The 27,131-nt window shown below is 50.4% G+C and overlaps 1 protein-coding gene across 1 annotated transcript in view; it reads right to left on the bottom strand.

Annotated features, from left to right (window-relative positions):
• Positions 1-24,713, bottom strand: part of Mov10l1 (Mov10 like RISC complex RNA helicase 1) — a 78,174-nt gene extending 53,461 nt beyond the window's left edge. The window contains exons 1-12 of the mRNA XM_047550097.1: positions 24,617-24,713; positions 23,017-23,201; positions 19,440-19,602; positions 17,958-18,070; positions 17,320-17,507; positions 14,645-14,788; positions 14,144-14,376; positions 13,588-13,720; positions 11,198-11,392; positions 8,216-8,330; positions 1,429-1,606; positions 1,120-1,190 (exon numbers count right to left, since the gene is read on the bottom strand). Of these exons, the coding sequence (XP_047406053.1) occupies positions 1,120-1,190; positions 1,429-1,606; positions 8,216-8,330; positions 11,198-11,392; positions 13,588-13,720; positions 14,144-14,376; positions 14,645-14,788; positions 17,320-17,507; positions 17,958-18,070; positions 19,440-19,602; positions 23,017-23,201; positions 24,617-24,713 (1,815 nt within the window). The remainder of the gene's footprint in view (positions 1-1,119; positions 1,191-1,428; positions 1,607-8,215; positions 8,331-11,197; positions 11,393-13,587; positions 13,721-14,143; positions 14,377-14,644; positions 14,789-17,319; positions 17,508-17,957; positions 18,071-19,439; positions 19,603-23,016; positions 23,202-24,616) is intronic.
• Between the last annotated feature and the right edge of the window lie 2,418 nt (positions 24,714-27,131).

Genomic DNA, 27,131 nt, shown 5'->3' with positions numbered 1-27,131 from the left:
GGGCCCAGTGCCCTGTGCTGGAGCAGGGGGCACTCCAGGAGACCTAGGGATGGAAGGCCTGCTTTGGGGGATGGCCGCAGTGTTGGCATTTGACACCAGGTGCAGCGATGCCTGCCGAGAGCCGGCCGCACACTCAGTGGCTGTCCTCACCTGCCCTGCCTCTGGTTTGCTCACCTCAGTGGCAGCTCTGGGAGCTGCCCGCTGTCTTGGAATCAGCGTGTGTGGGTGGCACCCCCAGCGCCTCAGCTTTGTCCACCCACCACAGAGCCACTAGCCTCAAGTACTGCCCAAGTCCCTGTGTCTTCTCCAGGGACCTCCATGCCCTCTACTACCCAAGGCCGCTTCCTCTCCTCAAGCAGATTCACAAGTCCCTCCTTCCACCCTGCACTGGCTGCACTCCCTGAGCCCACGAACCCAGGAGGAAGCACGACCTGCAGCCCCCTCCGCAGCCGAAGGTTAGGGTTACCAGACTCCTGGAGCTGCGGGAAAACCCCTCGCTCTCCACTTGGGGACAGCACAGGCCCCCCATCCCAGAGTGGCACAGGTCTCCTCCGAACCCTTGTCAGGTCCCCTGGTTCTCCCAAGTCCTCCTCCTCTGAGTGAGTGTTGCAGACAGCCATTTGCTGCTGTGACTAAATGAGCTGACAGCACAATTACAGAGGAACAAAGGCGTATTTGAGGATTAACAGTTTCAGAGAACTTAGTCCATAGAAGGCTGGCTTCGTTCCTCAGGGCTCGAGGTGAGGCAGGACATCAAGGCAGAGAAGTGTGGCAGAGGGAAGCAGCTCACATCATCAGGAAGCAGAGAGACTCCACTCTCCAGATACAAAAAATGTACCACTCAGCCACGCCCCAATTCCCACCTCCCCCAGCCACACCCCACCACTTCAATTAATCCCTGATGGGTGAAGAGTCTTACCACCCAGTCAATTCTCCTCTGAATCTTCCTGCACTGTCTCACATGTGAGCTTTTGGGGACACCTCACATCCAAACCACATCAAAGATTATTTAAAGATTCACTTTGTCTTCACACTTCACAACAGGCAGCCAAAGCCCAAGGGAGTGCCTTTCCTGAGAGTGGACAGATCAGTCCAACCTGCAGAAGGGAGTCTTCTTACCTCAATCACATAGCCGATGTACTCAATGACATGCCCGTTGTACTCTTGAGATTTTAAGATCAGTTTGTCACCTAGTCAAAACAAAATATCATGTGTCAAACTAACGCAAGATCACAAACGTCTCCTGCTGCACTGTGACACCAAGCCCTGAGAAGTGGGATGAAGGAGGACAGTCCTGGGATTAGCTCCTGGACAAGGTGAGCTGACAACGTGGCATGCTTAACACGCAAGGCGTTAATGGTGTCCAAGTGGAATGCTCTGTCAACAGACGGGACAGACGGCAGGAGGGAGCCCCAGGGGCAAGCACACCTGCATACAGGGAGGGCCTGCTCTCTGCCAACCCCGGAACCTCCAGCACCAGCAGATCCCCGTTCCTCTTCAGGGTGACGCCGCTCATGTTGTACTCCTTCAGTTCTATTTCTGCATGGATCTCCTCCAACCACAGCAGAGTAGAGAACTTCTCCTTATAGTTTGACATGTTCAAAAGCTGAAAAAACAATGGTCAAGTCCGTGAGGGCATAGTAGCATGTCCTGCATGCCCACATCTAGGGAGCAGCAGCCAAGACTTGGTTGGTAAGGACTACAAAACACTGTTGAAAGAATAAATAAATGGAAACATTCCATGTTCATAGACACTTAATATTAGAACAGCTGATGTTGTTAAAATGTCTATACTAACCAAAGTGATCTACAGATTAAATGCAATTGCTATCACAATTCCAAGGATACTTTCTGTAGAAAAAGAAAAACTCAAGTTCATAGACTATTTCAAGGGATGCTGAGCAGTCAAAAACATCTTGCAAAAGAAGAACAAAGCTGGAAGACACACACTTCATAATTTCATGACCTACTTGGAAGCCAGTCCTCAAAACCACACGGTACTGGCATAAAGACACACAAACCAGGGGGCAGAACATAGTGCCAGGAATAAACCCCACTCATGAACAAAGGATCTCTGACAAGTGTACCAAGACCACTCCCTGGAGGAAGAGACTCTTTCAACAAATGGTGCTTAGAAAACTATATCTGTGTGCAAAGAATAAAGCTGGGCCCTTACTTAAGCATGTACAAAAACTAAAACAGAGTGACCTAACTTTAGACCTAATACTATGAAACTCTTAGAAGGCCTCGGGCAACATGTCACAACACCAGACAGGGTGAGGCTTCTTCTAAGTGACATTAAAGGCACAGGCAACACGAGAAAACAAACTGGACCACATGAGCACTGAGGAACCCTGGGCACTGAGAGATGCTCACCAGGCACCTGTCCTCCCAGGCCCTAGGGAGGATCACAAGACAGACTAGCTTGGCAACTTAGCATGACCCTGTCTCAAAATTAAACACAGAAAAAAGGGCTGTGGATGTAGAGTAGCGGTAGAGGCCTGAGTTTAGTCCAGCACCACACACACACACAAAGACACTCAACGGAATTGAAGGGCGATCCACAGATGGGAAGTAAATACCTGCACGTCATATATGTGGTAAGGGGTTAAGATCTAGAAGAACGAGGGCTGGGTTGTGGCTCAGTGGTAGAATGCTTGCCTAGCATGTGTGAAGCACTGGGTTTGAGTCTCAGCAACACAAAAATTAAAGAAATAAATACAAAATTAAGAGACAGTGTGTCCAACTACAACTAAAAATATTTTTTAAAAAATGAATAAACTGGGCTGGGGAGATAGCTCAGTCGGTAGAGTGCTTGCGTTGCAAGCACAAGTCCCTGGGTTCGATCCCCAGCACGGCAAAAAAAAAAAAAAAAAAAAAAAAAAAAAAAAGAATAAACTACTCTCTCTTAAAAAATAGAAGAAGAGAAATGTATATATAGAAAGAACTCCTCAACTCAACAACAAACAAACACACACACGCCCAATTCAAAAACTGGCAAGAGACCTGATGAGACATTTCTCCAGAGAAGACACACAAATGCCCAACAGGTATATGAAAAGATCTCAACGTCACTAGTCATTAGGGATGCAAATCAAAACCACCATGAGATACCACTTCACACTCCAAGGATGGCTACCAGCAAAACCAACACACACCAACCCCCCAGAAAATACCAAGTGTTGGTGAGGATGCGGAAAAACTGGAACACTTTTTCCGCTGTGTGGAAATGGTGTAGCTGCTGTGAAGATAAAATATGGCATTATATATTTCCTCAGACAATTACACATAGAACTTCCTTAAGATCCAGCAATTCCACTTTTGGGTATAATGAAAGCAGAGTCTGAAAGCAGAGTCTTAAGAGATCATTTGTATACCCATTTTCATAGCACCACAATCCACAGTAATGAAAAGATGGAAGCCCACGTGCCCACTGATGGAAGAGGGGTAACAAAACGTGGCCTCTCCAAACAATGGTCATGTTACTCAGTCTTAAAAAGACACATGTTCCCGGTTGGAGGGACCTTGGGGCCCTCCCTCGCTGAGTGGAATAAGCCAGTCACAAAGGCCAATCACGGCAGGACTCTACTACATGAGGGCCCCAATGGTCAGATTCCTAGGGCAAGAAGTTAATGGTGGTCACCGGAGAACACGGGGAAAGGGGGGGAGTCGTTCCACGGGACAGAGTCTCAACTTCACAAGAGGAAACGAGTGCTGGAGACAGATGGTGGTGACGGCAGCATACCCCAGGAATGTGCTCATGCTGTGGAGCACCCATGTGAGCAGGTTAGGGCAGCGAATGTCATGCTGTGTGCATTTCACTGCAATAAAAGATTAATGGAAAGCCTGCACTGGGTGTTTCATCATGCTCTATTCTGATTTCTTCCTTTTTGTACCGGGGACTGAACTCAAGTGTACTCCATCACTGAGTCACATCCCCAGCTCTATTTTGTATTTTATTTAGAGACAGGGTCTCACTGAGTTGCTTAGCACCTTGCTTTTGCTGAGGCTGGCTTTGAACCTGAGATTCACCTGCCTCAGTCTCCCAAGTTGCTGGGATTACAGGCATGCACATTGTGCCAGGCATTTATTCTAATTTCTAAAATTGGAAGCAACTGAGATGTCCTTTGGTAGGGGAGTGGATAAACAAACTGGTCCATCCAGACTATGGGATATTTTTCAGCATTAAAAAGAACAGGGGCTGCCAGCCATGTAAAGACATGGAAGAAAATCAGGCGTACCTCAGAAAGTGAAAGACGTTCACCTGAAAAGGCGGCACACTGTGTGGTTTCACCCACAAGGCATTCTGGAAAAGGAAAAACTACAGAGATATGAAACATCTGTGGCTGCCATGGGCTGGGGGAGGGCGGAACAAAAAGGCAGAGCCCCAAGATTCAGGGCACTGAAACTGCTCTGTGCGATTCCGTAACGGTGCTTACGTGACATTATACCTTTGCTTTGCTGTACTGGGGATTGAACCCAGGGGTGCTCTACCACTGAGCTGCATCCCCAGCCCTTTGTATTTTGACACAGGGTCTCCCTAAGTTGCTAAGTCTGGCCTGGAACTTGTGATCCTCCTCTAGAGTCGCTGGGATTGCAGAAGTGGGTCACTGGGCTCAGCGTGACTTTACCCTTTTGTCCAAACCTATGACATGGACAACATCAAGAATGACCCTGGTGAACTGGGGGCTTCGGTCGCCAGGGCACATCAATGCAGTCCCATTAATCTCAGCCGTGCACCACCTGGTGGGAATGTAGATGGTGGGAGAGGCTGAGTGTGGTGCAGGGGCGATGTGGAAACGTCTGCACCTTCCTCTGCAAAGCTAGAACTGCTCTACAGTACCGTCTACCAAGAAATGAAGGTGAAACAGGGCTTCTTCAGAATACAAAGGTTGAAGGAATCAATCACCAGTAGGCAAGCATGACATGAAATGCTGAAGTCCTTCAGGCAGAAGGACAGTGGTCCCAAATGGAAATTTGGATTTACACAAAGGAGTGAAGAGCACTAGGGGCTTGGTGGCGGTGCACACCTATGATCCCAGCAACTCAGGAAGCTGAGGCAGAAGGATCACAAGTTCCAGGTCAGCTGCAGCAACTTAGTGAGACCCTGTCTCAAAACTTAAAACACAGTAAAATAAAAAATAAAAAACCACAAACTAAAAAGCTTCACCAACTGACTTCATCTAACTGACATTCTTGAGACAAGATAAATATATAAGTAATACTTATCCAAAGAGGCTGTACTATCAATAAATGCAAAGGGATTCAAGTCATGGAAGGTATGTTTGATGGCCACGATGAGAATTAAGTTAGCAAGCTCCACATATCCAGAAACTAAACATACTTTTTAAATAACCACAGGTCATAAATTAGTAGAAAAAGTAAAAGACATTTTGAATTAAATGAAAATATAAATATAACACATTAAGATTCATAGGATAGGGCTGGGGTTGTGGCTCAGAGACAGAGCACTTGCCTGGCACATGTGAGGCACTGGGTTCGATCCTCAGCACCACATAAAAATAAATCAATAAAATAAAGGTATTGTGCCCACCTACAACTGAATTTTTTTAAAAAAGGAAAGTCACTTTAAGTTCCTGTAGTATTTAAGCATTAATAAAAACATCAAAACTCTAAAAAAAAAAAAATTTGTAGGATACAGCCAAAGTAGTACTTAAGAGGAAATTTTCTAACACCTGTTAGACAAGCATTTTAAACCAAATTACTTTAGATTCTTTCTTTTAAAAAATATAAAAAAGAGCAAAAGAAACCAAATAAACCATTGAAAGGAAAAAGACAAAAGTAAAAACAGAAGAACAGAGTGGGTTATTCACAAAATGGAAATCAGAACAAGACAAAACCAACAAAAGCAAAGCACTGTGTCATTGAGAAGACAGATCCAGCCAGGCGCAGAGGAAAAGAGAAGTCCAAATCACCAAGGCACAAGCAACCGTACGCCAACGCCAAGGAGTCAGACAAGTTAGATGAAGTGGATGCTTTCTTTCAAGGTGGAACAGCACCACAGCTCAAAGAAGAGACTGAAATGGTGAGGAGCTAGGACAAAGCCATTCCTGGTTCAGAGTCTGGGGGCCAGGAGCTCAGACACAAGGTGCCACTGGCACGTTCCATCAGAACTAGGAGGACCCGAGGCCAGAATTCCTCCAAGTCCCTCTGAGGGCATCATGCTGGCACCCATGCAAGGACCCCTCAAGAAGTGAGGACTGTAGATCAACACCTCTTGCAACCGCAGGTGCATAATTCTAGGAAATCAAATCCGAAGTCCTAGGTGGGGCCATGGTGTATACAATGGGATCAGCAGCAATGCTGCCTGGGCACTGGGAACACGCCATCACACCCAATGGCCCAGTGGAGCAGAGGCCCCGAGGGAACACTGAACACACAGCCACATGCCTTCCTCTCCAGCAGCCCGTCTGTCTCTCCTGTCTGGCAGGACCCAGGAAGGACTGCCGTCTGACGGGTGCCCTCCCTGCCCAGGACCTGAAAGGAACCTTGAACTTGTTTGCTTTTTTGGGGGTGTGTTGAATTTGCACCATGGATCTGAAGAACCAGGGGTTGTCTTCTGCAGGACTCTGGTTGCATACCTGTGCTGCAGTGAGGGTCAGGTAGCATAAACTGAAGTGGGTCAGAGGAGAGCTCCAAGGGCACCTGCCAGTACGAAGGCGTTTCCTGAGTGTGGGACCCTGGGCACCGCAGACCACTGTCCTGAGGCTGCCACCAGGTAGAAGAGGGGTCCCCCTCAGGGCACACTGCCCTTCGTTTCCTGCCCTGGCACTGGAACCCCACGGAGTCCAGAGCACTCGGAGTGAGGTGCACACGAATGACAGCACCATGACCAGGGGTGCGCCCAGGGACCCAGGTGAGCCTGACACCTGAAGATCATCGTGGTTCACCACATCAACAGACTCAAGAAGAAAGCATGCCATCTCCTCAACAGAGGCAGGAAAAACACCTAAAATTCATGTAACATAAGCCTGACTACTTCACGGAACAGGATAGTCAGTGTCATCATGACTTCCTGCAACCACCACGCCTATCCTTCCAAGACACTCAACAGCCCAGAGGGAATGTCCCTTGCCCAGCACCCTCCGGGTAGCTGTTCACCTGTCCTGTCTCTGCAAGCTTGCCTGTTCTGGACACCTTGCATGAATGGAATCACGCAGACCATGACCCTGTGTGCCTGCATCCTTCACTCAGTGCCACCAGGCACAGTCGGGAATACCACCCAGCAAGAAAAAGCCTGGTTGCAGACACACACAGCACAAGGCCAGGTGAGCTTCCTAAGCCACCACGACCCCATGGCCCAACAGCACACAGAAGGGGTCAGAGGTGTCTCTGGCAAGTCATGTGTGGCAGGCGGCTCCTCCTGGAGACTCCAGGGAGCAGCTGCACAGACTGGGCTTCTGCAGGCACCACGCTCCTTGGCCTTGGGCCCTCCTGCCTCTCGCTAAGGACCTTGGGATGATGTGAGTCACTCGGACAATCATGGTCATCTCCCAGGTCAAGGTGCTCAACCTCATTCCCTCGACGGAGGTCTCTTTGCCAAATGAGGCCACAACCTACACAGAATTCTGAGGAAGGAGACCAACCTGCAAGGGTGGGAGCTCAGGGTCGGCCAGCATGGCAAGGGCATATCTGGTTCACCTCGGCTGTGGGGCCACTGAGGCCAGCACCGTGCAAACCACCTGCCTTGTTGGTGCCGCAGGCATAGAGAAGTCTGGGCTCCAGAGGGCCCAGAGCTGGACCTGCAGGAGAGCCTACCACAGCCTCTGCGCAGCTCTGCCTCTCCCTTCTACCTGGCGCCCACTGGCCTGCCAACAGCTCAAGGTCTGTTGTGCAGAACAAGCGTCCTGTGGCCCCTTGCCAGTGTCCAGCCGTCCAGCTTGTCCCTGGGCCGTGCATTCCCCACCTTAGTCACCCACTTGCTTCTAGACAGCAGTGCCTCCCGGCTCAGGGCAAGGCTCCCCCTGAGGCCACATGAAGGCCGCTGGTCCCCTGACATCTCACACCCGCTGACCAGCAGGGGCTCACACTTGCACTTCCCTGGAGTGTGGGGATCTCATCATGAGTGGAAACCCTCCTGCTCCCAACAAAAAGGCTGGGCTTGGCAGGAGCCCTGCTCCCTGCCCTGCGTCCCCAGTGGCCAGTCTCCAGGGACACACCACAGTGTGTGCCCTGGCGCCCTTGGTTGTCCTACCTCTGCCAGCAGTGGCTGGAAGGTCAGGATGTCCACTTTGTGCTCCACACACCTTCTCAGCCGGTCTGGTATCGGGTACTGCGGAAGAAAGCTTGGGAGCTGCCGTCGCGAGTTCCTTAAGACACAAACCCACAGGGCAAAGCAGCTCTTGGTTATCTTGTGTATCTGGAGTGTCCCTATCCGAGATGCTTGGGACCAGAGTCTCTCAGGCTTCGGGGACTTTCACCGGTTGAGCACCCCTCCTCTGAACTTCTGGAGCGCCACATCGGCACGGAAGCTTTGCGTCCGAGTCTGAATCTTCAAATGAAGGACGCTCAAGCGGATCGGACATCATCTCCTACTTCAGGAAGACCTGACCCAGGAGCCACTTCTGGGCTGGCTGGGGGCAAGCTTCTGCTCCAGGTCCCAGGTCCCCATGCCACAGCTCTGGTGGCACTGTCCCTCTGCAAGGGCAGGCAGAGCTGCTCCTCACGGGTGGGCCAGGCTGGTTTCCCAGGAGCCTGCTGGGACTGGGGAACTTGAAGATAGCCATTTTTAGCCTTCTAATGAACTTGATTTTTAGTAAATGGTTTTTTATTTTTATTTTTATTTTTTGGATACGGGGATTAAACCCAGGGTGCTTTACCACTCAGCCACACCCCCACCCTGTTTTTTTATTAACAGGGTCTCACTGAGTTGCTGAGGGCCTCACTAAGTTGCTGGGATTACAGGCACGTGCCACTACACCCAGCTACTGTCATGTTTTTAATAAGGACGTGAAAAGCAGAAACTATACCCACACGTCCCTGCAAAGAACATGCTAGGAGAGGGCTGCCCTGCCTAGCTCCTGCCTTGAAGGTTTTTGTGTTCTGGTTGTGATTTGCCTGGGGAAACCTGGCTTCACCCTTAAGCCTCTTGCCTTCCCCGAGAATGGGGTCACTCAAATTCTGCCTCCAGCAGTACAAAGAAAAAAGGGGGAGAGCTAGTGCAGAGGCCATGCCTGGAATTCCAGCATGCACGCTGGGAGGCTGGGTAGGAGGACCACAAGTTCAAGGCCAGCCTGGGCAACTGGGCAAGACCTTCCCTCAAAATAAAATTCAAAAAGGACTGGGGTATGGCTCAGTGGTAGAGCACTCGCCTGGTGTGCACAAGACCTTGAGTTCGAAAGAGAAGAGGAGACTGGAAGTTAGGAGACCGTCCACCTAGGTCGAGTGAGGAAACGCCAGGCACTGCTCCCCCACCCCACCCAACTCTGCTCTGCCTGTGTGAGGACAGGAGGGGGAGCACTCAGCTACTGCTCAGGCTCCTTGTCCAGCTCTGGCTGGACAGCTCAGGCCACCCCAGAGCCACAGACAGCATGGCAGGCCACTGCCCCCACCCACAAAGAGGACGTCCTCTCCATCAGAGCAGGAGTGTGAAGCTGGAAAGTGGGGACGCTCGAGACCTAGCACCAGGCGCTGATTCCTTACCCAATGGGATGGAGGAGACCCGAAGATGAAGATGCAGTGGGCTGCTGGCCAGTCTGACCTCAGCACACAGGACCCTGGGGACTTGGCAGGGGAGGTGCTAGTAGAGAGGTCTAACAGGCAGTGAGACTGAGCTCCGGGCCTGCCATGGGCCCGGGCAGGCATGCTGGAGCCACCAGGACCAGGCACACTGGTCCTCAAGCTGGCCACCAGGAAACCAGCGTCCATGCTCTAGAAACACCTGTACAGGGCCATGCAGCACTGGATTGGTGGGGTGTCTAGAGACACCTGTACTGCATGTTGACAGGCACTACCTCATTTATTCCTCACACCGCAAGGGCACACGTACCCAGGGACTGAGACTCAGGTGGTGGCTGGTATGTGAGGCACACTTAGTGGAGCCAACTGTGACTGCACAGTGACTCCTGCACCCCTGAGTGACAACCAGGGGTCAGCAGCTGCCATCGTCCAGGACTCTCCCTGCCGCAGTCCATGGAGACGTCTGCTTCTTTTCTGGGTCCCACCCTAGGACATGCCCTCGGGACAAGCAGCACCGTAGTGCTTGCTGCCTGCCCTGTGCCAGAAGGCTGCATGTTGACAGGCACTACCTCACTTATTCCTCACACTGCATGAGGCAGGAAGACCACTGATGAGTGAGACCAAGGCTCAGAGACAGACAAAAGTGTGTCCAAGTCACACAGCTCTTGGTAGTAGGGCAGTGAGTCAAACAAGGTTCTGAACTTAAACAGCCACACAACACCCTTCTCTGCCAACACACTTCCCTTAGGTCTGCACTAACAGAAGCCCTCCATCCCTTATCTCCAACTGTTACTGGGATAACAAGTGATCTGGAATCTGGAATCTTCCAGTATTAGAAAAGCACTGCATCTCACCCCCATGGGTTATGGAACTCATGCATCTAAGCCAAACCCACAGTGGTGTGGGACAGATTAATGCCCTGTTATGCAGGGGACTGTCACTAGCAAGGTGCTGAGAACATGCTGCTTTCCTTCATTTCGTTCTGAAATGGTGCCACCCCTTCAAACAGGCTTTGAACAACCCAGCATCCTGCTGCCCAGTGTGAGCTATGTGGGTCGTGCGAGCTACCGCAGAGGCACACCAGCCAGCACCCCACCAATCCAGTGCTGAAGGTGCCGCTGGGCACATGTCCAGACACTGGATGCCAGAGCCTGTCCTGCCCTCTGGAGAGGAGAGGGCTGTAGGAGCAGAGGGCAAGTTTCGTCTGTTCCAGAAGTCACCCCGGGACCTTCCAGGGTGGAGCAGGGCACTTTGCCCTGTCCTTACCCTGCCATGGCGACTCTAGTAGCAAAGACAAAGTAGTGGGTGGTTTGCCCTGTCCTTACCCTGCCATGGCGACTCTAGTAGCAAAGACAAAATTTGACCTTAAACATTCTGTGAAAATGCACCCTGCCCCAAACAGAAAGACAGAGACGGCAAACTCCAGCCTGCCAGCACACACGCTTGTCCACACCGTAGCTGGCCTGACGCAACGGAAGCCACAGGGTCCGGGGCCCACCTCTTCTGTGTGGTCACCACGACAGTTGTCTTTGTGGAGGCCAAGGCCTGGGGGCTTTTAGGCTTCTTCCAGGAGAAGGGCTCACGGACGGCAATGAGTGCCTCCTCACCACTGACCACAGTCACTTCCAGGTGCCGCCCGATGAGGAAGCTGGAGAAGCACAGCAGGAGCAGCTCCCTGCAGCGTCCCGAGTGCCTGCAGAAGCAAGATGAGACCCTCAGTCAGCAGCCAGATGGGCAAGGGACACTCGGCACGCTTCCCTCTGTCACACAGGGAGTTACAGGACTGCAAGCCAGAGTCGGGCTGAGGTTTTAAGAACTTACATAAAAGTTTACTTTATAAGACAAGCAACACATTTTCCCAAGAGAGAACTGAGGGTTTAAAACTGCCCTTTCTGAGGCTAAGAGACATAGAGGATAGATTCAAAAGTGCCAATATCCGTTTGATAGGAATTCCAGAAAAAGAGAATAAAGAAAATGGAGCGGAGGACAAAATTAAGGAAATGATTGAAGAAAACTTTCCAGAGCTACAGGATTCTAGTCTTGTGACTGATGAAAACAGACCTACTCCTAGACACATCTTGGTGAAGTTTCTAAATTCCAGTGATAAAGAGAAAATCATAAAGGTTTCTAGAGAGAGAAAACAAAGATATTTTTTGATACCAAAGAATTCAGAAAGTTTATTTCTCGTGTATCCTCTGAGAGAATTACTGGAGAATATACTTTGACAATATAGGTGGCTGCAACCCAAGCTTTCTGCCCACCAATATATATCTAGAACATCAACAAATACAACGCCATATCTCTATCCAGACGGGTGGGTAGCTAACTGCTTATTTGGGAGTGCTATTACCCAGATGTTGGGAAGGTTTAGGGATATATTTTAGAATTTTAACGGTAGTCACCCTACCTTGTGTAGGGTGAACTTTTTACATTACAGTAACAGATGGGAAGAGTAATGGCAATGCACAGGGAAAGACGGCAAGGTAAATGAGAATAGGAAAGATGCAAGTGCTGAATATAGGGAGACAAGGATACTTCATAATTTCTTATAATTTATCAGTTAATCTATATTAAAGATTTTCTCATTTGAATATGTTTCAAAAAACTGTCCTTCCTGTAGTTCTCTAACTTAAGCAGCACGACATTTTCCCTAGTCCCAAGATCGTGCACTTATGCAAACACGCGGGTACAGGAGCACATGCTGGAGACGATCCAGGGCTTCTCCAGCAGGCAAGCAGCTCTGCCACGGAGCTACAACCCAGCCCCTTTCTTAACACATTTTTTTAAAACTTTATTTTATTTATTTATTTTTATGTGGTGCTGAGAATCAAACTCAGGACCTCACACGTACTAGGCAAGTGCTCTGCCACTGAGCTACAACCCCAGCCCCTTCTTATCATCTTGAGAAGGCTCTTGCTGCGTTGCCAGGCTGGCCTGGAACTCGCCATTCTCCTACCTCGGCCTCCTGAGTGCTGGGCTTACATGCATGCGCCCACCCAGCTCCAGGGGCCAGGTCAAGGGAGAACAGTGTCCCGTGACCACCTGTTCCTTTCTCCTTGCCAGCAGTGGCCAGCCCAGACACAGTGTGCAGGTGCGCTCTGCTCTCACCTATTCACACACTATCACAGCTAAGTGGAATGCACCACAAGTGGTGGACTAAAGGACTGCTGTTTGCATAACTGTCACCCACAACTGGACACTGATGGCCTGGATACAAGACAGTGACTGAATCAGATTTACATCTTGAAAAAGATTCAGAATAAACAAATTCAGATGACTGATGAGATGTAAGGAGGATGGGATTCAAATGCCAGTTAGGAGGTGGACACACACTGGCCAGCAGCCAACAGGGAACTGGAGGAGGCACAGGAGGAGAAGGAACCAGGGATAGGTTGAGGGGGCCAGCTGGTCGTAACCAACCAGGGGAAGGAGGGGTGAGAGTCTGAGAGGAGGTAGCTCCATCTCTACCCTTCCCTCCTCCAGCCTCAGCTCCCAACACTGTCTTGGTCAGATGTCTAGTGGGGCTGGGAAGCACAGAGATGGACAGAGGCCTGGAGAAGAGGACAGTGCAGGAGTCCTGAGAAGGCTGCAATCGGGAGGCCCAAGACTCGTGGAGGAGCTTGTACCCAATGGTCATGAAGGTTCTGCTCTCTTTGTAAAGACCCAACTGGGTCATCTGCTGAGGATGAGGAAGGAGGCTGAGGCTGGGCACCCCTTGCCTCGGCTGACCAATTTCTGGACCAATGCTTCTCCTTGCGATCTGGTTGCATTAGAGATCGAACAGCCAGGGATGCTCTTATGACCCCCAACTGAGAAACACTGGTGAGTCCTACAGGGATCACGCGCAAGGGCCCAGTGTGAGTTCTCTCCAGCACCCCAGTGGCCTACTTGGCTTCGCATGTGATAGCAATGAAGGTTTTCCCCCCTGGGGGGATGAGCCCTCCAGGCTTGGGTTCCATGGGCTGCTGCTTTGATGGACTGTTTTCTTTTTCTCTACCTTCTTCTTCACAGGTACAGCCACCTAGAGGATGAAATTTACATCCAAAGTTAGGCCAAAAGGTCAATCATTTCTCACACAGAGGGAAACGCATGGCCAGACACAGAAACTCAGATGCACACAAAGCAAACCTCAGGACGTGCTGAGGAGGCAGACAGCAGCCAGGAGGAAGGCGTGTGATCATGGAGCCTCCAGACAGGAGAACTCCAGCCTGCAACCCACCGGCTGACAGCACAGCCTCTGCCTGAAGCTGAGCCGATTGGCCAGGCTGTTCATGTCCTTTCCCCAGCCCTAAAACACTGACCAAGAGCGGAAGGGTCCAGACTCAAGCCTTCAGCACAAACCCCTGCCAAGTGCCAAGGCTGGGACCCCAGCCACCTTCCACCCCAGCCCTTATGTCATAACGGCTGCCAGGACAGGCTTCTCTCTGGCGGCTGGGCAGCCTACCTGGAGAGACCGCCACATTTTTCACTAAACTGCTCTCCAGTGTTTCAGCACTTTTTTTTTGGTAGCTGTTTAATGAATCAACATTATCATCTGAAAAATGCTTCTCCTTCTCTGGAACAGACTCCTCCAGGCAGGCTTGGCCTTTGTCCAGCGTCTGAAACCTGAACTGCTGAGCTCTGTCCCAGCCGGCCAGTTTGCAGCTGACTAGGTCTTGAGGAATGTCTCCTTTATTTCTGAAGAAAGAAAGAAAAAAGAAAAAAAGCCAGTGGAGTTCCAGAGCTGAGGCACAGTCACCATGAAACAGAAAACGGCAACTGCAAATACCTTTATGGGTTTAAGTTAAAAGGAGATTTTTGGAAAAAAAGGACAAGTTTGGAAAAAGATTCTCAGAGGGAAACAACGAACGGGCCAAGTCCGGCTGGTTCTCCAGGTGTGGGTAAATCTTCAGGCCTACGTGTGAAATCACGGCTGTCACTTCATCGAAACCCCAGGGGTACTTACTCTATGCAGATGGTCATGGTTTTGCTTCCTCCTTCCTTCAGGGTTCCAAAGTCTGTCATCCTGGTGACTTCAATGTTGCCTTTGTTTTTCAACAGCAGGGCTCCCCAGGACTCCTCCGGGGCTTCGCCAACAGCAGCAGGGTCTCTGAAGTAAGGGCCAAGGACATCAGTGTTGGGACATCAGGAGGCCTCCCGCCCTCTGCCCCTGCTCCAGCTCCAGGGTGGACTGCTGGATGGCCCTAGATGCGCCCACCTATGGGCAGGAATTCCATAGGACCCGGAATTTCTAGGAGTGGCAGGTCATCTTACAGAAGAAATCAAAGTTCAGAAAAAAGGGCAGCACAGATGTCGTCTGGTCCACTCCTCTTCTCTGCACCCCAAGGCCGCCGGGCAGGGCGGGAGGGAGGCCGAGGCCTGGCATGTCAGGGACAGTCTCGGCTCTGAAGCACAATCAAGGCTGCGTGACGGTGTCATTGGGAGGGACTGTGGGTAACAGGGGTCTCATAACACTAAAAGGGAGCAGAAAGCCTCCTCACGCTTGCAGGAGCGTGTCCGCCTGTGTCAACCCGTGCATGGCTACGTGTGGCAGCAGGCGGGTGGTGCCCATGGGGCTTCTGAGTGTGCACTCCACACACCTGTAAACAACACCGACTGTGGCAAGTCTGGCTCTTTAGAAGGTGGGAAGTTTTACTTTTCCTCAAAACAGAGTGTCTGCTTCCCTTTGCCACCCGCTCCAGCCAGAAAGTCAGCCCTGTCTTGATCTCTGCCCTAGCCTGCAGCTCATAAGAAAACTGGCTTCCAGTATGCACCTCTCCATGCTGGCCCTGCCCACAAACTGAGTGGTCCCTTCCTGGGACAGTACTATCCCTTCCTTTCTCTTCTCTCCCTGTGCAAAGGCCTAGTGTGCACTGTCCACATCTGCCATGGATGGGACCAGAGGAAGTAAGAAGGGAGGAGTCCGGAAGCCTCCAGGTTTCTGGCTCAACCCTCCCATAGGACAAGTCGTTTTAAGAAGGGTACTGGGACTGAGAGCTGAGCAGAAGTTGCCTTGCACATCTGTGCTATCAATCAGATACAGGGAGACACCAGGAGTCTGCAGTGACAGGGAGCAGCCCAAGTTGGAAGCAAAGTCCAGCAGCTGCAAACAGGGGCCTGACCCAAGCAGGAAGGGCCCAGAGCACATGCTGACTCCACTGCCCAGAAGCACCACTTCATGGACAGGAAGCCTGAGTAAGGATGAGAGGACAGATATGCTGGGGGGCAGAAAAACATCTTCACCCACTCATGGCCTAAAGAGCAGGGAGGAGTGGTGTGGGCATGTGCATCAGGTGGTCATGCCACCTGTGGACCTGCATTGAGAACTACTGGCCATGCTTCCCAAGCCCACAGAGGGGGCTTTACAGCATGGCAGAACACAGAGGAAACCTGCAGCCCACCAAGACCTGGGCTGGGGTTCCGTCAGTGAACCAGTCAGCCTTGCTTGGCAGATGGGGCCACATGTCCTGCTTCCCTGCCCCAGAAGGAAAGCAGGGTCCCTGGGAAAGGCATTGGGCTCCATGTGGCCACTGTCAAGTGAAGGTCTCCAGCAGAGTGAGTGCAGAGCACCACCATCAACCCTGCACCTTCCTCATGCACCTGTGGCCATTGGGAAGCACAGGGCTGGCCTGCCCAACCCAGAGACCAAGCTGGGTGCCCAACGTGGGGCAGGACAGCAAACAACACTCCCCACACAGAGACTACCCTCTACTGAGGGAACAGGATGGTGAGGAGAATAATGAAGGTGTGAGGAGCCTGCTGGAGTCAAGCACCCAGGGCAAAAGCAGGCAGGGCTGGGGCTGCTACACGCAGGCTGAGGGAGGGCTGTGCCAGGCTGTGTGCGTACACACGGGAAGGACGCCACATACAAGAACGCCTGACCACCCCAAGAACACAGTGAGTCAGATGTGTTCTTTAAGATGCCAAAACAAGAAAGAACAGAGATACATGATTCTACCCCGAAATGGCAATCATTGCTACGATTTGAAAATGCTCCGTCTCCTCTGAAACTCAGGCTGGAAGCTAATCCCCATTAGAGAGCCTAGGAGTGGGACCAGAGGGCACCTTGGAGAGGTGATTAGGGCTCTGCCCAGGGCTCTCTTTACAGTCCCTCTTGTCACACAATGCCCCATGTGGCCCAGGGGCTCTGCCAGCAAAAAGGTCATCACCAGATGCATCCCCTGAACTTGGACCACAGCCCTGGGCCAAAACAAACCTCTTTCTTTTATAACTTTCCCAGTCTGTGGAACTGTGTCATTAGCAACAGAAAAGGGACCAAGACACTCAGGGACTCTGGAATTCCACCTGCACTCTGCCATGGAGCTGAGCCCTCTGCATGCAGCTCCTCCTAGGGACAACACAGGCCTTGGAAGAATGTTCTCTGCCTTACCAAAGGGCAGTGATGTGTGCTCAGAAAGTGACACGTGCTGAGAAACGCGTCCTGAGGCAAGTCTGTCCTTGCGTGAGCACCAGGGTGCACTCAGACAAACTGAGACGGCTGTATGTCACTGAACGGTGGATCTCACGGGACCAGCACTGCATGGAGACAGCTGGCCCCAACACTGAGGCACAGCATGTGACAGACTCACCAGGACACGAGTCTGGCCCATCCCCTCCCAAAGGGGAAGCACTGCTGCTTACCTCCTCCTCACAGGGGTCATGCAGAGCGCTCTCCACACATAGCACGACTGGCTGCTCTCCACGACCACGGCGTTGACCACGTCGTGCCTCCGTGGTGTGTACCCCTCAGGCAACTTCAGGGAGTCCAGGCTGAAGAAGATGCTGTCCTCCAGCACCCCGTTCCTCCCGCACAGGCTGGAGACGCAGACCTGCGAGTGCAGTGCTGGCTCGAACACGCACAGCGAGGGGCACAGCTATTGGCGCAGGGCAGACCCAGGAGCCTGACCCAGGGGGACATTCGGGGTCCCGGGCGCCACCCGGGCTGCGGTGGTGGCCGACATCCCTGCCCCACTTCTCAGTCGTGGCCAGCTTGTGCCTTGGTCTCGCCCTGGTGCAAACTCAATTCCTGCTCATTCCCACCTCACTCCCCAAATCACGCCCGCTTAGGAGGAAGCACGAGCCCCACTTCCCATCCACTCACCCCGCGATTCCCTACCAGGCACGAGCTTTGTCCCTAGAGCCTGTGGACAAGCCCACACCTACAGCCACTCAGGTCACCTCTACCTCCTCGAGCAGCTCAGGGAGAAGCTGGGCCGCAGATGAGAGCCTGGCCGTGGCAGCACGCACGGCAAACAGGGAGGGGCCGCTGGTCCACGTACCTGGTCCATGCGCTTGTACCTCAGCGGCTTCACGGATATGGCCTCACTGCTCCACGTGCCTGGCCGGATCCAGTACTCGGCCTCCACCCAGTCTCCTTTGCACGGCTGGAAACCTGAAATGGCCAGTTCAGGCCATCAACACCACAACTCTTTAATATATTCGGAGTTTTCCATTTTTAGAAAAAAATTGAAAACAGTTTCTGAATAATACTTTAAAGGCCCCTTAATGTTTAAAAAATGGCTTCAGGGGCTGGGGTTGTGGCTCAGTGGTGGAGCGCTTGCCTAGCACATGTGAGGTACTGTGTTCGATTCTCAGCACTGCATATAAATAAATGAAAGAAAAGTCCACTGACAACTAAAAACATTTTTAAAAAGTAAAAAACAATAAATGGTTTCATTTTAATTCATCTGAACACACCTATGCTTCTCACACACGTACCAGCATGGACAAAGTCAGCAGGTCACCCCCAGCGGCAGCTACAGCTAAGGGACTGCCCATAAAAATCATGGCCTCTGAGTGAGGACCAAGCTACCTTCAGGGCACCAGCAGACCAGCCCCTCCCATCCTCACCCCTGCCACCTGCCAGTCTCTGCTGGTGCTTCCTCAAGCATGGAGAGCAGGGCTAGCCAGTGCACATGGGGCAGGCCAGGAGGCCAAGAGCGGGCAGATGGAAAAAGGCTTCAGAGACTGTCCGGCTCAGCAGGTTGAAGGGCTCCAACCTTGGTGGTGAACTGGACAGCAGGGATTGGGGGTGAGCAGGTGATGGGCACAGGCTTTGGGGCAATGATCTGAGGGCCCTGGGATATCACAGATGAGAACAGGACCCTGAAGCAATCACGCTGGTTACCGAGAGATGTCTGAGACAGGCAGACCCCACGGGGCTGGGTCCAACACTTGGCTCCTGGGCTGAGGGCCTCAGGCCTCCACTCACAGTTTGGGCTGCATCCTCGGGGCCAGTGGATAGTTCCAGGGCCATCTGCCCACCCCACCATGGACATCTCTGAGCATGACCTCTTTCAGCCTCCAGAGGAGTTGACTTTGCTTCACTTGAGTGTTTTTGGTACCTGGGAAACCCTTTGCCTGCGTTTGTCTTTACTCCTCAGGGTGAGCCTTCTCTTGTGCACCTCTCACCAAAGTCTTCAGCAGGAATCATTCCCCATGCTCTCCACTGAGACCTCTCCCCACAAGGCAACCTGGGCAGTGGGCCACTGTTGGTGTGGTTGAGGGGACTACACAATCCCAGGCAAGACTTCCCAGGACTCAGTTTCACAGAGAGAACATATTTCAAAATCCCAGAGAGCTGCCTGCTGACCTCATTTTGGGGGGCCAGGGTTAGCACTGAGACCCCCACATAGGACCAGCACTGGCAGAGGCAGGGCTGAACCTGACCCTTGCAAGGATGCACGCTGCCATCTCAAACCCAAGCCACATAAAGACGCAAAGCACAACCTAAAATATGAAGCAGAAGCGCCTCTGGCTACCTTCACACACGCTCTCCAGAGAGAAGTACGTGGTCTGACTAATGTAGCCAGTGCCTTCCATCAGAGAAGTCACACAGCCAATCAGCACACGGGGGCTGGAGTCGGACAGCCCTCGGCCACAGTTTCTGCTGTCGTCCTCCCACTTGTCAGAGACAGCTTCCACCTGCAAGACAGACAGATCACAAACCCCCTTAGAGCATTATAAAAGAAGGACAAAGCAAGCAAACCGCAGGCCGGCATCCCTCTCTCAGTCCATCTGGACTGGGAAGTTCAAGGTCAAAGCAGGCAGTTTCAGTATCTGGTGAGGACCTGCTTCCTGATTCACATCTGGTACCTGCATACCATGTCCTTACACGGAAGAAGGGACGAGGGAGCTCCCTGTAGTTTCCAAGGGCACGGATTCCATTGGTGAGGATCCTGCCTTCATGACCCCATCACCTCTCTAAGGTCCCCCATGCTAACACCATTATCATCTTAGGAGGTCTACAGTAATACCTTACCAATACAGATGAAAACCTTCACCAAGTTAGCAAGAGGAGTGCAGCAGTATCCTGAAAGGATCATACACCGTGACCAAGTGGGCGCATCCCTGAATGCAAGAGTGGCCCAACACCAAATCCAGTCAGTAGAACACACCACACTGACAAGAAGAGTCACACGACTTGTCAATTGATGCAGAAAAAGCATCAGACAGAACTAAACATTCCTTTGCAACAAAAACACTCAATAAATCAGAAGCAAAAGGAAACTTCCTCAATGTTTTAAAGGTCATAAATAAAAAGTCCATAGCTAGCATCAACCCAGTGCTGACAGATGGAAAGCTCTCCCCCAAGATCAGGAACGAGACAGGAGGCCCACTCTCACTTCCTATCCAACACAGCACTGAAGTCCTGGCCAGAGCAATTAGGCAAGAAAAGGAAGTAAGAGGCATCCAAGCTAGAAAGGAGGTAGAATCATCTGCTCACAGATGGCCTGATCTTGAAGCTGCCACACGACAGGTGAGGCCTCTGGGAGCTGACGGGGCCACACTATGCTCACAGGGGCGGCTGCAGACTGAGTGCTTCTGTCCCACTCTCACAAGAACAGTAGAGCTGACAGACAGACTCAGCAAAGTAGCTGGACACAAAGTCAACTCACAAAATCTTTTATGAAACTGCTCTGGAGAATCTGAAGAGGAAATCGAGCATCAGAAATGAAAGGATACTTAGGAGAGAAAATAACAAGGAGACGGGAAATTTTACAACGACAACCACAACCACTGACAGGTGGAATGAAAAACCTCACAAGGGCACAGACATTGCACTGTGGGCGTGAGGAGTGAGACCAGCTGGAGCAAGGAGAGGCTCCTTCCCATCAAGCCCTTCTGAAAGGCATGATGTCCTCTAACTGTGCCACCTGATCTGACAGCTATCAGTACAAATAGCATCTGATAAATGACTAGTGAAATTGAAGCACTAATTTTAAACTTTACTTAGTTTTAATAAATTCAAGTAGCCATACACTAAACAATGTATCTCTGGAATTTGAATTATTTTTATATGTATTATTTAAAAGACATACAATATTAAACATTAAGATGACACTATGATAAAGTATGACTCAAGCATTTCCAAGAAGTAGTTAAGCACTCATTAAATTTGCCAGCTTACAAATTACATTAAAAATCCATAGCTTTCCTATAAAGAAAAAGATTAATTTGAAAATACTATGCAAAATTATACTGAGTGGGCCTGGTTGAGCACACCTGTAAACCCAGAGACTCGGAGGCTAAGGTAGGAGGATCACAAGTTTGAGGCCAGCCTCAGCAACTCAGTGAGGCTCTAAACAATTTAGGAAGACTCTGTCTCAAAAGTAAAAAATAGAAAGGGTTGGGGATGTGCTCAGTGGTAAAGCACCCCTGGGTTAAATCCCTGGTACCAAATAAATAGATAAAATAAAATTATACTGATAGTGGAACAAAACCAAAAATTACTGGAAATAAACTTAAAAAGTTTGTAGAACCAAAAAAAACTATTTAACTGTGAAAAGAATAAAAAGAAAACATAAGTGAACAGACATAATTTGTAGCTGAAGCCTTTAAGGACCCAAATGTCAATTATCCTAAACGGAATCCATAAACTCAGCACAGTCAAAAGCAATCTGAGGGGCTGGAGTTGTGGTTCAGTACTTGTCTGGCACGTGTGAGGCCCTGGGTTTGATTCTCAGCATAAAAATAAACAAAAAATCCACTGACAACTAAAACAACAACAACAACAATAACAATCTGAGCAGAAAATTAACAACAAAAAGACTCACCCAGAATGTGTGAAAGTCAAGCAAATTCCACCCACAAATAATGGTAAGGAAAGGAAACCTGCCTACTACCTCTGAGACTGGCCATGCCACAGGGACCCACAGGACACATATGAGGACCCATAGCCACAAGTAAATGGGCTTCTGGTATTTGGAAAGGAACCTCTCAAATTGGCAGGGAAAAAGTGAATTTCTCAGTGGAATAACTAGCAAGTCATTAGAAAAGGAACATTTGGCAGTCTACTGGACACGACAAATGATTAAAGATTAAATGTCAATAAACAAACGATTTTCAGAGCAAAGTCTGAGTATTTGTGATAAGAAGTAAGAACCCTCTCAAAGGAGCCAGTGTTTCGAGATGGGGTCTCACTAAGTTGCTCAGTGCCTTGCTAAGCTTCTGAGGCTGGTTTTGAATTTGTGATTCTGCCTCAGCATCCTGGGCCACTGGGATTACAGGCACGTGTTACCATGCTGGCTTCTCAAATGATTCTTAGAGACTCAAATTCATCCAAAAAATTAGACATGTTTAACTACATAAAATGAAACTGTACAACAAAGTCAAAGTTGATCTTAGGAAAAATATCTGTAGCATTTTCATATAATAACTTTCCTTTAATAGCTCTGATTTTCATAATATGTAAGCTTTAATAAGCAAAACAAGCTAAACCCAACATTCAAAAATGTGAAAAATTAACATACTTTTAAGGCTTACACACAAATACAATCATGAGTTCACTCTTTATTTACTAGACTGGTAAGTATTTCCAAGCTCAATAATAATCATATCCTTGCCAATACCAGTTTAGCAGGCAGTCTCCATTCTGCAACTGAGAATATAAAGTAGTGCAAGATTATTGGATGTCAAATTGATGATAATCATTATGAAATCTGCATACACTTTTGACTTAGCAATTGTACCTCCAAGAATTTATACTATGAAAATACTACTCTGTGAAAAAGTTGCTGAATAATAGAGTCTACTAATGAGTTTTGCTAACCTGATAATAAAGAATCCAATCACTACCATTTTAAGAACAGTTTTTTTATTGGCTGGAAGAATAAAGAACTTTTGACAGTATTCTAGCATACATTTATAGGCAAACTTTACCTTTTGAATTTTAAATTTATTTAAGGTTCAAAAGATTTGTGACTGCCATTTCCTCGGAGAACTGAAAAACAGGAGCTCCCCCTTCAGGCACACTACACTCCCTCCCTGGGCCAGGCATGTCTGAGAGGTTGACAAATGTGGAGCAGGCAGACTGTTCCTGAATGGCCCCTTACTCACCCTGATTGCTTTCAGTCCATTTGACACTTTATTTTCTTCCACAACAGCAATAACTTCCTGTCCAACATTCAGAAGCACTTTGCTAGTCACAGCCTCATTGGAGAAGTAGATCAAGTCATCAATCATGCCATAATCACTGCAGTACCTTGTCACCACACCCTGCACAGTTTTCAACCTTGTGTCACCTGAAACAAGTAAGCAAAGAAGTTATATTGGCCACAAAGGCAAGCCCCACTAAAATCTGTGCCCTACCAGAGAAAGAGCATGAGCATCCATGGACACAGGAACCTAGGGCTGGATTTGAGATTGGAGATCCTTACAGGGAGTGAAGTGTTTGGAATGGAATATAGGGTTTCTGGGGCAGAGGCCCAGGTTCAGTGGGCACAGGTGGTGGATATTGTAGGGAGAACCCAAACTGCCTAGCTTTGCCTCTTGGCTCTTCTGCCATGTGTCACCCTGGGGTCCTCAGTTCTCATTTGTGAAATGGAGAGTCACTGGTCACCACCTGTGAGTGCTGTTGGACAGTCAAGTACCAACACGCCTGCAACATACTGAGTGGGTGGCATGAGGCGGGGTGCCACATCAACTGCTTGGCTTGCAGGAGCTGTTACTACCATCTTCCCTCACTACTCTCAAGAGCAGCCCCAGGAGATTTGGGAAGCACCAGCAGCCACTGAGATCCACTGAGAGCTGCAGGCACAGTCCTTGCTGTGCCTTCCCTGCGACTTCTCACAGGAGCAAGGGCAGGGACCCAGGCCACAGCAGAGCTGTGCGGTCTCAGTGCTGCACCCAGTGCAGGCTGTTGCTGAAAGCCAGTCTACGGCTGAGCCCGGATGAAGCAACCTGCTCCAGGGTACTGTTGGCTACAGGCGTTACCACATCAGCATAAGGATGGTCTTTACTGTGCTACCCATAATTCACTCCATTTCTGTTGTTATTTCTGGCTTCTTCTGTTGGGAATTTCATCCTTTCAGAGGTTAGAGAAAGCAACGGGGAAGTACTACACTGAACTCAATTCCCATACAGAAAGAGGAATAGGGAGAAACATCTGTAACTTTGGGAGAAAAGCTGCATCGGGGAGGGTCAGTATGCCAGCATCAGCGGCACAAGAAGGTAAAGAATCCAAGAGAGGAGGAGCGATTTCATCACGTTCGGAAAAGACACTTGACGGGGTCGGAGTGAGGAAAGCTCACCACTGCAGGTGACACCAGAGAGAGACAAGCGGTTCCCTCGCCTGGCGCACGGCGGGAGCAAGGGGGAATGACGACGGTGGCGCAAGAAGGACCGCGGGAAGAGTGGGGAGGACCCGTGTGCAAACCACGGAAAGTGCATAATAAGCCTAAAGGGCCGCACTGCGTCCCGCTGGGAGGGGACGCACTCATGCTAAGCCGAGGATGCGCATCGGCTGCAGGGCTGCAGGGCTGCAGGGCTGCAAGGCCGGTGAGGCGGCCGGGGCCGGCGCACGCAGGGCGCGAGGCGGCCCCGACATGCAAGGGCGGGCGGCCCCGTGGGGTCACGGTCAGAGGTCACACCGGTCACCCGCCGCCCTGAGCCTCCAAGCCGAGGCTCTCCGCGGGGCGCCCGCCCGCCCCACGCGCACCTTCCGCGAGCTCCGGACCCGGCTGCCGGGCCTCCTCCTCAGGGACGTCCTCCCTCCTCCAGAAGAAGGCCACCAGCTTGGCCGCGAGGCGCAGCATGGCGCCACTTGCCCAGCAGAGTTAACCTCGCCAGCGGCCCGCTGCACCGCACGCGGCCGCCGCCCTCTGCCAGTAGGGACGCCGACCGCAGAGCTCAGCCAATGGGATTGCTGCGTATGGGAGCACCTCCCGCCACTCTTGGCCAATGGGGGTGCTGCGCTTGCGCCTGCGCCTTCGTTGCCTCCCTTGGAGCTCGTCGCGCCTGCGACGGTTGGCGGTTGGCGTTGGTTAGCATTCAGGAAGACTTCGCGCCCTGCAGTGACGTCACGCGTGCGCGGTGCAGAGTTGGTGATCCGGCCTTTCAGGGAGTGGCCCGCCGATCTCCTCGGACCTGTCACGTTGCTGGCGCGAAGTTGTCTGTCGCTCGTCCCAGTTTTCCTTTTGCGGTCTGTGATCTGCAATGCAGAGCAGTTCTGTTCCCGACGCGGGTTACTGAAGTCAGCTTTCTGGTTTTCCTTGATTGCTTAAGATTTATCAATTTTGTTGTCTTTTAAAAAAACACCTAAGCTTCATTGATCTTTATTGTATATGTCTTTACTATTTCAATGATTTTTGGTTATTTCTCACCTCTACCTTTTTGGTTTAATTTGTGCTTTTATTAGCTTCTTGAGGTAGAAATTTAATCAATTTGGGAACTTCCTTCTTTTGAGAATGTAAGCATTTAAAACTGTTTCTCTTTGAACTCTGATGTAGCTGTAACTTACAAAATTTGACCTCCATTTTTATTCAGTTTCAAATTCCTTTGTGATTTCTTCTTTGACCACAGGGGTTTTGTTTTGTTTATTTTTTATGTAGCTTGTTTAATTTATAACTATTTGGGGATTTTCCTGGGAACTTTCCTCATTTTCTAGTTTAATTTGGTCATGGTCAGAGAATAGAATCTGGATGTTTTAGTCTTTGAAACTTGAGTCCTTTCCCCTAAAAAGAGTCTTCCTGCGGGAATGTTCCACATGCTGCTGTAAGCAATTTGTGTCCTGATGTGTTGACTGAGACTTCAACTTAGTTCTGACCAGGATATCTGTATTTTACTAGACCAGACCTGGTAGTCTGATTGACAGCCTTCTTTCTGAGGGCTGGGAGGGAGTGACACATTCCTTAAACACTTGTGGAGCCCTGCCAATCCTCTACCTGGGACTCATGCTTTGAGTTCACAGGGGAATGAGAAGGATCCCAGGGATGTATTGGGACGAGTCCAGGGCATTTGACATGGGGGCTGGGTGCACTGGTCTGGCTCCCACCAGGATGATATGTGATGGAAGGATGGAAGTTACTGGCAGGTTGGCCTGTCCCTGAGCTCCATCTACTTGAGCTGCTGCCCTGAAACCAGCATACTCCAACACCCGCAGGTTTGGCAAAATGGAAAGCAAGACCCAAGCTCCAGGCCTGCTTCTCTTGGCTGGCGGAGCTCAGCCGACACCACTGCAGCACATGATGTTGGCTCTTCCAGGCTTTCCATTCCCAGTGCTGCCACCTCCTCCCCATTGTTCTCCAGCAGACCCCTCCAGCCAGTCTGTCTCAGTGTCAAAGCCAGTGTTTTCTGCACCCACAGGTGTCCTGTACCTGGATGCCCCTGCAGCCTGCTTCCTCCAGCCTTGCCCAGGCCACCCTGGGTCTTTGCACCTGCCATGCCTCCAGCCCTTCCACCTGCCCTCCTTGCTTCGGCATGCCTTGGCTCTCATGCCTCCTCACTGAAGCTTGTCCCCTCCCCTTTTTCTCTTCCTGGAGATAGAAGATCATGCCATGTGCCTGACACGTGATTTATTGCACACAGGTGCTCCTGTCCACATGGGAACCTGCATGTGGAGGACTGTGGCCTGCACTGTCACTCAGATATTTGCTGAAGGCCATGTAAATGTCTGGGCATGAGAGGGGCTCAGTGGGCAGAGGGAGGAAGGGCACTGGAGGAACAGTGCTTGGAAGAGCATTCGAGAGCACAGGACTTGCTCCAGCCAGGAGGATGTGCTTCTGAACTGCATCCAGGGGCCTTGAGGGGTGAGGTTTTCACCCTCTGAGTCCAGGCTGCTTGCTTGTTTCTTGGTAGGGAGTAACTTGTGAAAGTCTCCAAAGGGTGAAATGGGCTTTACATTTTTCTTGAGATAGAAAGAAACACAGGGTTCAATCCATTGGATAAATTTCCATAACTGTTGATTGCCTCAAAATTGAATTTAAAAGTTTGGAAAGTTTCTCATCCCATTCAGAATAAGTCCTTGACTTCACAGATGATCGTTTCTGTGAATCATCCCTAGCCCTTGCTTGGTTGAGAAGCTGAGACAAGCAAACCCCCACTTTTTGAAACTTGACTACTGTATCCAGGTTTGATTTGGTTTGTGGTTTAAGGAGCCAGTTTTTCAAAGTACTTTAGTACTTTTTGCAGTGTTCACAAAGAAACTGTCACTGTAACAGCCAGGGGCCAGTGTC

This window comes from Sciurus carolinensis, chromosome 4 (assembly GCF_902686445.1).
Source record: "Sciurus carolinensis chromosome 4, mSciCar1.2, whole genome shotgun sequence".
In the NCBI taxonomy this organism is placed as follows: Eukaryota; Metazoa; Chordata; class Mammalia; order Rodentia; family Sciuridae; genus Sciurus; species Sciurus carolinensis.
The sequence above is the reverse complement of the archived record's forward strand: the minus strand, read 5'-3'. Positions and strand labels throughout refer to the sequence as shown.